General features: G+C 39.3%; 1 protein-coding gene across 1 annotated transcript; it reads left to right on the top strand.

The window, feature by feature from the left end:
- The first annotated feature begins 239 nt into the window (after positions 1-239).
- LOC112051432 (zinc finger protein 728) lies at positions 240-14,210 on the top strand. Its single transcript, XM_052890336.1, has 6 exons — positions 240-417; positions 4,975-5,078; positions 5,662-5,746; positions 8,053-8,184; positions 9,096-9,296; positions 11,373-14,210. The coding sequence occupies exons 1-6, from the start codon at positions 385-387 to the stop codon at positions 11,616-11,618; spliced, it is 801 nt and encodes a 266-aa protein (XP_052746296.1). The 5' UTR covers positions 240-384; the 3' UTR covers positions 11,619-14,210.
- The last annotated feature ends 1,485 nt before the right edge of the window (positions 14,211-15,695 follow it).

Here is a 15,695-nt window from a genome sequence, read left to right as displayed (position 1 = left end):
TCTGTGCGGGTTCTCGTTCATCGGAGAGAGAGGTCTGGCGCTGCACATGCAGAAGAAACACCAGTTCGATGACGTACAGGTGAGTATGTTGATGACGTCACGCCGACAGCAAGCTGACGTCACTGCTGTCTCACCTGCGCAAGAAGCACCCGTCGGACCAGGTGTGCACTCTGTGCGGGTTCTCGTTCATCGGAGAGAGAGGTCTGGCGCTGCACATGCAGAAGAAACACCAGTTCGATGACGTACAGGTGAGTATGTTGATGACGTCACGCCGACAGCAAGCTGACGTCACTGCTGTCTCACCTGCGCAAGAAGCACCCGTCGGACCAGGTGTGCACTCTGTGCGGGTTCTCGTTCATCGGAGAGAGAGGTCTGGCGCTGCACATGCAGAAGAAACACCAGTTCGATGACGTACAGGTGAGTATGTTGATGACGTCACGCCAACAGCAAGCTGACGTCACTGCTGTCTCACCTACGCAAGCGTATTAGGGTAGTTGGCTCATATCAAAAGAGATGGTCCATTTTAGGTCCACTCTTTTACCCCGTATCATTGAAATTTATAAAATACAAGGATTTTTTTAAAATTAAATAAAAAGAAATAAAACAAAAACCCAAGTTATTGATTTATATCAAGATGGCGTCCATAGAGCAACTATGACATGACTGTTGACAGCAAACGTCAAATCGACTACTGCATCAATCCGCCATTATTTCCCTTATTAGTGTTGCATTTCTTGGGAGATAATGAATATTATTTCGAAAGAATTAAACTAAATTCGTAGATTTGTATAATCAAAGATAGTTCAAAAAAATATCTTCTTTTATTTCCGCTATAGTACAATGACGGGTCCTGGGCTTCGTTGAAATATAGACTATCATGGCCGATAGACGTTTTGGATTGTATTGTCAAAAACATATTTAAAATATATGTCGGCGAGTGAGTTCTTTGATCGGTTAGAAAAATATATGTTAATTATTGCGATAATATTAGAATCATGTTTTCATGTAATTGGGATTTAATTATTTACTGTTTAAATGAATAAGACTGTAAAAGGTTGATCACGTGACTCTCGTCCAATAGCATTGTATTCAAAATGGCGCGGGGCCGGTACGCTTGACAGGTACAGTAATCTGCCCCCACTGTAGTCTGCGAGTTGAGCAGTTGAGTTGTGACTATGTATGTAAGAAAATCTTGGAATCGTAATTTGACCCACTTCCTGGTCTTCGATTATGATGAAATTTTGCACACGCTCTGAGTTCTGATGACAATACATGACTAGCTAAGAAACGTCATTACAAATCCAATACGGCGCCCTCTCCAAGATTGCGGACTGGCTGTTTGAAATCCACCCCCATGATATGGGTATCAAATGAAAGTGTTTTTTTTTTTAAATAAGATTGTAAAAGGTTGATAACATGACTCTCGTCCAATAGCATTGCGTCCAAAATGGCGCGGGGCCGGTACGCTTGACAGGTACAGTACCCTGCCCCCACTGTAGTCTGCTAGTTGAGCAGTTGAGTTGTAATCGGGTCTTTGAAATGAAAAGTGTCGTCTTCCATTTTTTAAGCATAGTGAAATAGTGATAGAGAAGTAGAAGTTAAGTAGTGAGTCAGTGAATATAGTGAGTGAGTGAGTTATTGTCCGGTCCGGTTAGTATTGCTTTGTTAGCCAACACAAGCGGAGAAGGGGAGCGTAAACATGTTGTAAAGGGGCCTCTCAACCCTACTGGAATCGGTTGCAAGTCCGAAATCCGTTGGTGGCTGACTTTTTGCCATACGCTAGTTAATCTTGGTTTACTTCTGATTGTATCAGCGCTGTGCTTGATCAGTATTGTAGTTAGAGGGTAGAACTGTTTGTTTTTAACCGACTTCCGAAAAGGAGGAGGTTCTACGTTCGGCTGTATGTATGTTTTTTTTTTTTTTTTTATGTATGTCCAGCGATAATTCCGTCAATTATGGACCGATCTTGAAAATTCTTTTTTTGTTTTGTAGGGTTTACTTCCAGGGTGGTCCCATTTTTTTCATGTCAGGATCTGATGATGGCATCCTGGAGAAATCGAGGGGAACTTTCGAAAATTGTAGAGACGGCTAGTGCGTTTGTTAGTGTTTCCATAAGGTATTTTAAACCACTACAATTTTATGAAGGTCTGGAGTTGGTCTGATGATGGAGCCGAAGGCGAGTGAAGAGTACTCCTCGACGGTTCACAGTAGCTACCTTGTGTTTGGACTTGATAAATTTGTATTGATGAGATCTTTCCACCTAGATGGGTTGTGACTGTATTAAGGGTCTGGTGATGAAGACAAAGGCCAGTGAAGAGAACTCCTCGGCGGTTCACAGTATCTACCTTGTGTTTGGACTTGATAAATTTGTATTGATGAGAACATTCCACCTAGATGGTTTGTGATTGTATTAGGGGTCTGGTGATGAAGACGAAGGACAGTGAAGGGAACTCCTCGACGGTTCACAGTAGCTACCTTGTGTTTGGACTTGATAAATTTGTATTGATGAGAACATTCCACCTAGATGGTTTGTGACTGTATTAGGGGTCTGGCGATGAAGACGAAGGAGAGTGAAGAGAACTCCTCGACGGTTCACAGTAGCTACCTTGTGTTTGGGTTTGATAAATTAGTATTGATGAGAACTTTCCACCTAGATGGATTGTCACTCTATTAAGGGTCTAGTGATGAAGACGAAGGATATAAAAGTATATATACGAATGGATATAAAAGGGGAGTGAAATTTTGTAAATGAGTTAAGGTAGTATTCTCAAAATTGGGGTTGTAGGATTTAAATACTTATCATAAAAAAATAACGTTTCAGCTAATTGCTTATCAATTTTTGTTCACACTCCGTAGGTATTCTAACACTAAAAATTAAAAAATAAAAATTTTAATAAAAAAAATTCAACCGACTTCCAACTCAAAAATAACCTAAACTAAAAAGTAAAAAATAACATCTTACCTATGTGCTACCTTCTGATCAGTTTGAAGGCGGTGCCAATCCAGTGTTTTAATTAAAGCCGTTTCTGAAAGAACTACAGAAATTACGTAATTTAAACGGCTTAAATTGAAACATCACTGGCTTGGCACCGCCTTCAAACTGATCAGAAGGTAGCACATAGGTAAGATGTTATTTTTTACTTTTTAGTTTAGGTTATTTTTGAGTTGGAAGTCGGTTGAATTTTTTTTATTAAAATTTTTATTACCAATTCCATTTAATTTTTGGAGTTTACTCCTTAAGAATCGATTTTTTATATATAAGGCGCCCGGTATGAGAAAAATCCGAGGGGTAAAACCAACTGAACTAGCGAAAAAGTGTCACGTTTTTGGTGCGCACCTTTAGTGCGCAACTTTCTAATTTAGCTGTGAGTGTATTGAGACGTACATAGGGTATGCTGTATAGGCGACTATACCTATATACTATATGTTATTGGGCTTGTTTGTTTAATGATTATATCATTGTAAGAGTAAAATATATAATGTGAAGTATATTATAAAGTCTATTAGTTATTTTACAATTCTATACATTTAGTCTTCTTTAACATAAGTATTACTAAAGCCCTACTCGATGTGCACTGTTTACCAACAAAAAAAAGTGTGTATGTTAAAAAAAACAAAAAGTTAGCTCGAAGCACGTCTCAATACTCGCGCCTTATAAGTGAAAGGTGCGCAACCGAGGTGCAGCAGGCCGCGGCGTGCGCACCCGCCTACAGCGTGCACATGGGTGCGATGTGCAAGTTGTTGGCGGCACAGCGCACGGTGAAAGGTGCGCAGAATAGGTTGCGCACAAAAAACGTAACGCATGTCATTTCATAACTTATTGGAGTTTACTCCTTAACAATCGATTTTTCATTTATACCCCTCGGTACGTTTTTTGTGCGCAACCTATTCTGCGCACCTTTCACCGTACGTAGCCGCCATAGCGTGCACATGCCTAGCGCGTCCGCACGCACGTGCACGCTGTTGGCACCTCGGTTGCGCACCTTTCACTTTTCAGGCGTTGCTATTGAAAAGAGTAAACTCCATTCGTGCGACGGAGCTGACACACTTTTTTTTGTATTATATAGTATATTCAAATAGTAGTTGAAAAAAGTTTCCTTTTCTTGTTACTGTAAAATGTATTTTTTTTTTCTTATGTAAACTGATTGAATGTAATCGTCAATTTATTTTAATATTACGGAAATGTGCATGCCGTGTCTACCTTCATTTGATTGTGCAGAGCCTTGTGTTTGTGTTTTTTTTTAGATTGTATTTGTGTGAATGCTGCAACAGTCACTGGTGGACCAAGTAAATAAATAAATAAACTGTATTAGTAAGTTAAGCGATCGTTCCGGTAATGATCGATAGTGTTACTTTGTGTATCTGCCATCCTTGTCATGTAAAGCTTAGAACCTGCCCTGAGGTTACGGCCTCTTCGTTATCAGAAGTGTAATGGGGATGTTGACTAGGTTTCAATATATTGCATTTAATGATACATTCGGGTAAATAAGGTCAATGTTAACTAATTTATACATAACAAGCAAAGATTGTCTGGATATTTGCAAAATAAATAAGATTATAAAATTTCAAAATCTACTAAAAATATTTTATCGTAATTAGATGAAAATTCATACAGTTTTAGCTTCCTTACATTAAATGTGACATTTTTTAATAAATGAACTATAAACATAAACGCACAAATAACGAAGACATTAGTAATTTTGTTTGTACGCACATACAAATCTAACGATCATTACATTGCCTACGACGTCATTAGTTCGTACCATTTTGTATGGGGCGTTTTTCAGGGAACCGCGGCAGCGCCGCAAATCTGACCCTTTAAATCCCTGTAGCTCCGAAAGTAATGATCGCAGATACCCTATTACTTTTACAAAATTGCTTTACTGTTAGCATACTCTTAATTTATATACATTTTAAAAAACTGTCATCATCCCTATTTAAACTATAATAATAATGAAGGTTGTATATTCGCAGTCGGAGCCGTCGGGCCCGCAGTGCGCGGAGTGCAACATTCGCTTCGCGTCCGACACCGCGTACGAGCAGCACATGAGGGTGTCTCCCAAACACGCGCCAGCCGAGTGAGTGTATATACTTCGTTGGTGACACTTGCATGATGTGCGGGCGACGGGGGGAAGGCCAGAGGGACGCGGGGCAGATGGTGGACTACGCGGGTGTGAAGTCGTGCGCGCGGGGTAGAGGGAATGACTGCGTTGGTGTGAAGTCGTGCGCGCGAGGTAGAGGCTGGACTGCGCGGGTGTGAAGTCGTGCGCGCGGGGTAGAGGGAATAACTGCACGAGAGTGGAGTCGTGCGCGCCGGGTTGACGCTGAACTGCGCGGGTGTGAATTCGTGCGCGCGGGACAGAGGGAAAGAACTGTGCGGGTGTGAATTCGTGCGCGCGGGCAGAGGGAAGATTGCGCGGGTGTGAAGTCTTACGCGCAGGGTAGAAGCTGGACTGCGTGGGTGTAAAGTCGTGCGCGCGGGGTAAAGGAAAGAACTTCACGGATGTGAAGTCGTCCGCGCGGGGTAGAGGGAAAAACTGCGCGGGTGTGAAGTCGTGCGCGCGGCCCACGCGGACCATCGGAAGTGTTACGAACGAATTTGCCAATGTCCCGAATACCACAAACCATTAGAAGGTATCCAATGCTGTTGTACTGTTGCAGCGACCTGGAGCGCAACGAGCCGCGCTGGCACAAGCCCAAGGGTCCGCCGCGACGGAAGGGCGAGCTTACCGTCACTTGCGAAGAGGTTAGCCACATCTGTTGCATGCTCAGACCAATTATAGAAGGACCTGTATCGCACTCATAGTCACGAACAAAATTGTTTGTCATTTTCTGTGGAAAACGAGCTTAGATTTTGTATATATCTTATACTAAACTAGAAGTTTTTGCCCGTTTTTTACACAATTCAATTACACAAAATGGTATTTTTACGGAGCTCTTTAACCGACGAACACGATTACAACTATTTAACATCGATTCTATAGAGACAGTTTTCATAATCGCATTAGATCGTTGATCATATACTTTGACAGAAAAGTAACGTCTAGCGAGGCAGGTCCTAAACAATAATTGGTCTGAGGTTGCATGTCATTTTAATAACCCACGTAGTTCCCGTTCCCGTAGGAATACGGGGATAAAATCGGGGATAGTGTAGCTTGCCAACAGTGAAATAATTTTTCAAATCGCTTTAGTAGTTTTGGAGCCTATTCAATGTAAATAAACAATCAAATATTTCCTCTTTTTTTTTTACTTTACAAGTTAGCCGTTGACTACAATCACACCTGATGGTAAGTGATGATGCAGTCTTCGTTAATCATTAATCCGCTACAAAAAAAGTTTGCTTCGTTAAACGTTAAAGCGTTACCTCAGACCAACTATTGTATAGGACCTGCCTCGCTGGGTGTTACTTTTCTGTCAAAGTATATGATCAATGATCTAATGCGATTATAAAAGCTGTCTCTATAGAATCGATGTTAAATAGTTGTGATCGTGTTCGTCGATTAAATAGCTCCATAAAAACACCTTTTTATGTAGTTGAATGGTGTAAAAAACGGACAAAAACTTCTAGCTTAGTATAAGATATATACCAAATCTAAGGTCGTTTTCCTCAGAAATGACAGACAATTTTGTTTGTGACTATGAGTGCGATACAGGTCCTTCTATAATTGGTCTGAGAGCGTTACATTCCGGAAGAATTAACGCAAGTTAACGTTAATCGTTAATCCGTTAATATCACTGTGTAATATTACATTTTTATATCATTGTGTCATAATTTGTTTTTTGTTGATTTTATCTATATTTAACATAAATATAGCAATTTGTTGATTTCTTTGAAAAAAAAATCATTCATCATTTCTTACTTCTCTGAACCTGTGTTTCGCGTCGCGCGGTAAATAATAGACATTGGATTAACGATTAACGGACTTCTGCATATTAACGGAAGTTAACGTGTCCGTTAATATTTTTAAAAGTTAATCCGTTAATCAAAATGTTAACTTCGTTAATTAACGATTAACGGATTAACGAGTTAATGCCCAGCTATGCTATTACCACATTTTTTGCAGCAGTGACACTAACCGGGACCGGGACGGGGTCGTCTTCAATACTCCCTCTACCCTGTTTGAATTCACTAGACCACTTCTGAACAGTGGATGAAAGAGCAGAATCTTTATATGTATAAAGTGTGTCTTTAGCTAATGAAATTCAAACCCCCCCTCCCCCATAACCTCCCATGAACGCCACTAGTAGTATAGATTATCATATTTGTAAATTATGGAAATCTACACTATGAGATCCTGACTACAGGATCTCTTTTAATATTTGCAGGATCACAAAAGGTGAGAAGAAAAACGACTATTTCGAATTTTAGCAGCGGAGTGTCCGTTATAATTTAATTTTCACTATATATACAGGCTTGTCATTGACAATATAGAGTAGTTATACAAAACAAGTAATAATTACAGATAATCTATACTTATAATAAATCTGTAGAGAGGTCAATTCTGTACATGAAATATATTTCCAAAATAACTATCAGGGGGTGATTAGTGATCGATACTGATGCCAAAAATGCAATCAGTAAAATTTTTGACTGTCTGTCTGTCTGTCTGTCTGTATGTTCTTTATAGAAAAACTACTCAACTGATTTTAACGAAACTTGGTACAATTATTCTTCATACTCCTGGGCAGGTTACAGTGTACTTTTCATCACGCTACGATCAATAGGAACAGAGCAGTGAAGGGAAATGTTGGGAAAACGGGAGAAGTTACTGCATTGTTTAAGCTTCCGTCGCGTGTGCAGCCTTAATGGGTAGAGTAGGGTAGGGGTAGGGACTAAGGTAGGGAAGGAGTAGAGTAGGGTAGGGTAGTGTAGGGGTAGATAAAAGTCTACATCTACTTTCACGCGGACAAAGTCGCGGGCGTCCGCTAGTAATTGAATATAAGGTCAAGTCTGCACTAGCATAGTATAGGTCTCGACCGCACTACCAATAAGCCATACTTTGGCATTAACAATATTAACTATATGATAATGTGTTTGTCATGATGTTACAGTGTGGTATGAAACTGAAAGGGTTCAAGCACTACACGTATCACTTCAAGCGACACCACAGAGACAAGATACGTACGCAGTTCGCGAACGCCCACGAGCGCTGTCTGTGCGAGCTGTGTGGGCGCGTGCTCCAGGTTAGTACTGGTTAATGCTAGTAATTATTGAGATTTTCCAAAAAAAAATCAGCCATTAGCCCGAAGTATATCGATATCAATTAATAAGAGTTAAGTATTTGGCTGGTGGAAGGCTTCGGCCGTGGCTAGTTACCACCCTACCGGCAAAGACTTACCGCCAAGCGATTTAGCGTTCCGGTATGTTGTCGTGTAGAAACCGAGAGGAGTGTGGATTTTCATCCTCCTCCTAACAAGTTAGCCCGCTTCCATCTTAGACTGCATCATCACTTACCATCAGGTGAGATTGTAGTCAAGGGCTAACTTGTAAAGAATAAAAAAAAAAAGTATTTGTTCTAAAACTAAATTTAAAATTTATGTATTTTTAATTTTCGAAACGTCAAAAGCGCTGTCGTCCATTTTGTGACGTCACCGGTTATTTGATGTACTAACTAATTAATAATTATTAATTAATGTTTTTGTCAAACGCTCCGTTTGGCAAAGGATTAGTTAACGTGACGTCATGAAACATTTTAAATATAGACCATTATGGCCGACAGGCGTTTTGACTCACATGGTCAAATAAATATTTAAAAATTAAAATATTCATGTAATCACATCTCAAAAAAATATAATATCTTTTTTTTTGGTGGGAGGCTTCGGCCGTGGCTAGTTACCACCCTACCGGCAAAGTCGTACCGCCAAGCGATTTAGCGTTCCGGTATGATGCCGTGTAGAAACCGAAAGGGGTGTGGATTTTCATCCTCCTCCTAACAAGTTAGCCCGCTTCCATCTTAGACTGCATTATCACTTTCCATCAGGTGAGATTGTAGTCAAGGGCTAACTTGTAAAGAATAAAAAAAAAAAAAAATCTAGTAGATGATCAATTTAAAACCATTTCAAAAATGTTTCAACTACCCTATTCTTGTTCACAGCACACCAGTGCACTGAAGAGTCACATGCTGGTCCACTCGGGCAAGAAGGAGATACAGTGCACAATCTGCGACAAGAGGTTCTACCACCAGCGGCAGCTGACCATGCACATGGAGATACACAGCGAGCCGAAGCGCACCTTCGACTGCCCCGTGTGCGCCAGGAGCTTCACCAGCAAGTCCAACAAGAACAGGCATCTGTGGGTGAGTTTCCTGTCACACTCTACCACCATTGGCAACTGTATAATCATTTGATTCTCTCTGAGTCTGATGATGGAGCTGGAAGGTTCCCAAAGGAATTCTGTAATTGAATGATGCAATCCCATTGAGTCTGAGTTCGTATGATTCGTCTTGACGAGTACTTTGTCTCTAGATGGTATACAGGGTCTGATGATGGAACTGGAAGGTGGCCATAGGAACTCTTTAGTTTAACGACCGAACCCCACCGAGTGTGGGTTCATATGATTCGTCTTGACGAGTACTTTGTCTCTAAATCATCAGACCCTGTAATCTGATGATGAAGCTGGAAGGTGGCCTAAGAAACCCGGTAATGAATCGACCACACCACACATGACTTTGTATGATTCGTCTTGATGAGTACTTTACCTTAAGATAGTATTCAGGGTCTGTCTGATGATGTAACTGGAAGGTAGATATAGAAAATCCTTAGTAAAATACATAATCCTAATCAGTTATGGTTAGTTTACTTCGTTTAGACGAGTAGTTTGATCACTAAATGGAAACCTGGGTCTCTCTCGCTATAGCTCCAGTGTGAAAAACGTTTTGTGCATTACTTTGTTTCATCTAATTAAATTAATCAGTATTCCACTGTGCCTCTTATTTATATCATATACTACATATGAAGTATTCAAGAGTTTGTTGCCGAAGTCCTCCGAAACAGCTAGACCGATTTTTATGAAATGTTCTGTACATATTGGGTTCTGAGAATCGGTAACATGTATTTTTAACCGACTTCCAAAAAGGAGGAGGTTCTACATTCGGCTGTATGTATGTTTTTTTTTTTTTTTTTTTTTTTATGTATGTCCAGCGATAATTCCGTCAATTATGGACCGATTTTAAAATTTTTTTTTTTGTTTTGAAGGGTTTACTTCCAGGGTGGTCCCATTTTTTTCATGTCAGGATCTGATGATGGGATCCTGGAGAAATCGAGGGGAACTTTCGAAAGTTGTAGAGACGGCTAGTGCGTTTGTTAGTGTTTCCATAAGGTATTTAAAACCACTACAACTTAATGAAGGTTTGGAGTTGGTCTGATGATGGAGCCGAAACACAGACGATGGAACTTGTCAAGGATTTACAGCAGTCACCTTTTGTTTGGGCTTGATTAATTTGTATTCATGAGTACTTTCCACCTATATGGGTTGTGACTGTATTAAGGGTCTGGTGATGAAGACGAGGGACAGTGAAGAGAACTCCTCGACGGTTCACAGTAGCTACCTTGTGTTTGGACTTGATAAATTTGTATTGATGAGAACTTTCCACCTAGATGGATTGTGACTGTATTAAGGGTCTGATGATGAAGACGAGGGACAGTGAAGAGAACTCCTCGACGGTTCACAGTAGCTACCTTGTGTTTGGACTTGATAAATTTGTATTGATGAGAACTTTCCACCTAGATGGATTGTGACTGTATTAAGGGTCTGGTGATGAAGACGAAGCACAGTGAAGAGAACTCCTCGACGGTTCACAGTAGCTACCTTGTGTTTGGACTTGATAATTTTGTATTGATAAGAACTTTCCACTTAGATAGGTTGTGACTGTACACACGCAGTAGGTATGCTAACACTAAAAATAAAAAAATAAAAATTTTAATAAAAAAAATTCAACCGACTTCCAACTCAAAAAATAACTTTAACTAAAAAGCAAAAAATAACATCCTACTTATGTGCTACCTTCTGATCAGTTTGAAGGCGGTGCCAAGCCAGTGTCGTGTTTTAATTAAAGCTGTTTCTGAAAGAACCACAGAAATTTTGTAGTTTAAACGTGTTTAATTAAAACATCACTGGCTTGGCACCGCCTTCAAACTGATCAGAAGGTAGCACATAGGTAGGATGTTATTTTTTGCTTTTTAGTTAAAGTTATTTTTTGAGTTGGAAGTCGGTTGAATTTTTTTTATTAAAATTTTCATAAGTTACAAAGTTTCTATACAAAGTTTATTTTTTTTATAGGTTACAAAGTTACAATAAGTTACAATGTTTGCTGGGTCAGCTATTAAATTTGGGTCAACTATTTACTAAATAACTAATATTGTTTCATTCACAGACGCACACGCAAGTATCAAGACCGTTCAAATGTCACGCGTGCCCGAAAACCTTCGTGTATCCATCGGAGAGGAAGATCCACATCAACCACGCGCACGCCAACCAGCCTTACCCCAAGAAGAGCAAGAACAGAGTGAGGAACAGTCGGCCTCGACATATGAAGGAGGCTGTGTATGGACAAATTGGGCCTCAGATGAGTGCTGACCCATCGTACTCCAGTGAACATAGTGCGTTGCTCAACGAGTGATGTGACTTCATGTAGAGTCATAGTGTCATAGTGATGTGACTAGAGTCATAGAGTCATAGTGATGTGACTCCATGTAGAGACAGTGAAGTGTTTACATGTGTCAGTTGCCTTGAAAGTGGTCATCTTACTTAGAACTGTTCTTAATGTTCAAGAGAGCAGACAACGAATTCCTAATTATACTAGCACAAAATAAATTGAATTTATCTTTTAAGACATATAACCTGGTGATGATGAATGATAAGTCTTTGGTGGTGGTTCACCACTCTCCTACAAGACTCTTACTCCAAAGAGCAAGAACAGAGTGAGGAACAGTCGGCCTCGACGTATGAAGGAGGCTGTGTACGGACAAATTGGGCCTCAGATGAGTGCTGACCCATCGTACTCCAGTGAACATAGTACGTTGCTCAACGAGTGATGTGACTCCATATATAGTGATGGACAGTGAGGTGTAAAAATGTGTCAATTGCCAATTGTGGTCATCTTACTTACAACTGTTCATAAGGTTTCGACAACAAATGTTAGACCAGCACAAAATAAATTGATCTTGGAATTATCTTATAACACATCCCTGTTAAAATAGCAGCTGATCCATTGTACTCCAGTGAACATAGTGGATTACTCAATGAGTGATGTGACTTCATATACAGTCATGGACAGTGAGTGTTTAAATGTATCAGTTGCCATGAAAGTGGTCATCTTACTTAGAACTGTTCTTAAGGTTTAAGAGAGCGGACAACGAATCCCTAATTATACTAGCGCAAAATAAATTGAATTTATCTTTTAACTCATTCCTATTAAAATACCAACCTGGAGTTGTAAGTCTTTGGTGGTGGTTCACCACTCTCCTATAAGACTCTTACTCCAAAAAGCAAGAACAGAGTGAGGAACAGTCGGCCTCGACATATGAAGGAGGCTGTGGACAAATTGGGCCTCAGATGAGTGCTGACCCATCGTACTCCAGTGAACATAGTGCGTTGCTCAACGAGTGATGTGACTCCATATATAGTGATGGACAGTGAGGTGTAAAAATGTGTCAATTGCCTTGAAAGTGGTCATCTTACTTATAACTGTTCATAAGGTTCTCACAACAAAGGTTAGACCAGCACAAAATAAATTGATCTTGGAATTATCTTATAACACATCCCTGTTAAAATAGCAGCTGATCCATTGTACTCCAGTGAACATAGTGGATTACTCAACGAGTGAGGTGACTCCATATACAGTCGTGGACAGTGAGTGAGGTGTAAAAATGTGTCAATTGCCTTGAAAGTGGTCATCTTACTTGTAACTGTTATTAAGGTTCAAGAGTGCAGACAACGAATCCCTAATTATTACTAAATAAATTGAATTTATCTTTTAACTCATTCCTATTAAAATACCAGCCTGGAGTTGTAAGTCTTAGATGGTGGTTCACCACTCTTTTCACTACTTTAAATGTATCAGTTGCCATGAAAGTGGTCATCTTACTTAAAACTGTTCAAAAGGTTCCGACATAATAAATTGATCTTGGATTTATCTTTTAACACATCCCTGTTAAAATAGCAGCAGACCCATCATACTCCAGTGAACAGTGAAGTCATGTGACTCCATGCGGAGTCAAGTGACTACGTGAAGAGTCATTTGATACAGAGACAGTGAGGTGTTTCAGTGTGTCAATTGTCTGAACAATAGTCGGCTTCTAACTTAACATTTAACTTGTACATAAGGTTCTGGCAACGGAAAAGACCAGCACAAAATGCATTTTAGGTTAATCTTTTAGGAATTCCCATGAAAATTACAGCATGGAGTTGATCTCTGATGTCGATGGTAATGGTATATTCGTTTTCTGTAAGAACTCCAAGAGGAGAACTGATTCAATTGACTCAACATGTTCAGCTTCTTTTTTTTTATTCTTTACAAGTTAGCCCTTGACTACAATCTCACCTGATGGTAAGTGATGATGCATTCTAAGATGGAAGCGGGCTAACTTGATAGGAGGAGGATGAAAATCCACACCCCTTTTTGGTTTCTACACGACATCGTACCGGAACGCTAAATCGCTTGGCGGTACGTCTTTGTCGGTCTTTATAACTGTTTAGACAACAAGACCCTGGTCAGACCAGCACAAAATTATATAATGTTGAATTAATTTTTCAAGCTATCCAAATAGGAGCATGGAATGAAGAAATAAATCATCATGACAGTACAAACATATATTAGAATTTTAAACTATCGTGATTGTTAATTATATTAATTGATTATGAAACACGCTAAAACTCACGTGATAGAGCGTCGGAGTATGCTCGACTAGTTTCGATCCCATACGGGGCCCTTAGTCATAAGTTTGTTCTAGCAACGCGGCACGATTCAAACTGCGAAATGTTTAACTTCAGTTCGTGTAACACTATGTAATAATTACGAATTATTCATCTGATTCAATCTGAATTAATTAATGTACTTAATATTATATTTTTTAAAGGAATATTTGTGATACATTTTTTACTTTAGTTAATGTAAATATGAATTAATATTTATGCAGTTAAATCTAACGAAATTGTGTTTATTAAAAAATGTGCAAATAATTTTAAATAAATAGTATAATTATTAGCAAAATATGTTTTATTTTTTCAAGGTTTGCTTTTACACCACTGTGAGTGTGAGTAAGTATTAAATTTTCAAGAAAAGTGATGAAAAGTGCCTTCAATTCGAAGGGTGTGGGTTCGAATCCGGTCCGAGGCATGTACTTGTAAATTAAATATCACGTGTCTCAAACGGTGAAGCGAAAACATCGTGAGGAAACCTGCATACCAGAGAATTTTCTCAATTCTCTGCGTGTGTGAAGTCTGCCAATCCGCATTGGGCCAGCGTGGTGGACTATTGGCCTAACCCCTCGCATTCTGAGAGGAGACTCAAGCTCAGCAGTGAGCCGAATATGAGTTGTTAATGAGGATGAAAAATGTCACATTGTTCCAAGAAATACTAGGTATGGCTGTGTAGTACACATTTATTTTTAAAAAACTATATATTTGTCGGAGAGTAAGTTATTTGATCGGTTAGCAAAGTCTACGTTAATTATTGTGATAATATTAGAATCAGGTTTTCATGTAACTGGAATTTAATTATTAACTGTTTAAATAAATAAGACTAAAAGGTTGATCTAAAATCTAAAATGTACGCTTGATAGCCTGTAGTTGAGTAGCTCAGTTGTAATCGCGATCTCGGAATGGACACTCGTCTTTTGTTTGTTAAATAGTGAGTGTTTCAGAAGTTCAGTGGGTAAGTTATTCGTATAGTCCGACCATTGCATGGTTAGTTAATTAGTCGGGAGGAAACACGAGCGGAGAATGGGGAGTATTGGTTTACCGTGAAAGACGTCTTTAACCCTACTGGAATCGGTTACAAGTCCGACATCCGCTGGTGGCTGACTCCTTGCTCCACAATAGTTAATCTTGGTTTACATCTGATAGTATCAGCCCAGACCAATTATAGAAGGACCTGTATTGCACTCAAAGTCACGAACAAAATTGTCTGTCATTTTCTGAGGAAAACGAGCTTAGATTTGGTATATATCTTATACTAAACTAGAAGTTTTTGCCCGTTTTTTACACCATTCAATTACACAGAAAGGTATTTTTACGGAGCTCTTTAACCGACGAACACGATTACAACTATTTAACATCGATTCTATAGAGACAGCTTATATAATCGCATTAGATCGTTGATCATATACTTTGACAGAAAAGAAACGTCAAGCGAGGCAGGTCCTACATACAATAATTGGTCTGAGAGTATCAGCGCTGTACTTGATCAATATTGTAGTTGATCAAAACTGTAGTAGTAAGTTAAGCGGTCGTTCTGGTAATGATTGATAGTGTTACTTTGTGTATCTGCCATCCTAGCCACGTAAAGCAGAACCTGCTCTTGGACTACGGCGTCTCCATTATCAGAAGTGGAATTTATGGTATACACCGCCGATATATTTTTAGTTACATTCGTAGCATTTTTCAAGATTTATTTTTCTAACAATCTTTTTCATATTTAATTTTTAAATTTTGAAACCAAAATATATTGTTTTGTTAATTTGTTCGTTTAAAAAAA

Source organism: Bicyclus anynana, chromosome 27, assembly GCF_947172395.1.
Source record: "Bicyclus anynana chromosome 27, ilBicAnyn1.1, whole genome shotgun sequence".
Classification (NCBI taxonomy): domain Eukaryota; kingdom Metazoa; phylum Arthropoda; class Insecta; order Lepidoptera; family Nymphalidae; genus Bicyclus; species Bicyclus anynana.
The sequence above is the reverse complement of the archived record's forward strand: the minus strand, read 5'-3'. Positions and strand labels throughout refer to the sequence as shown.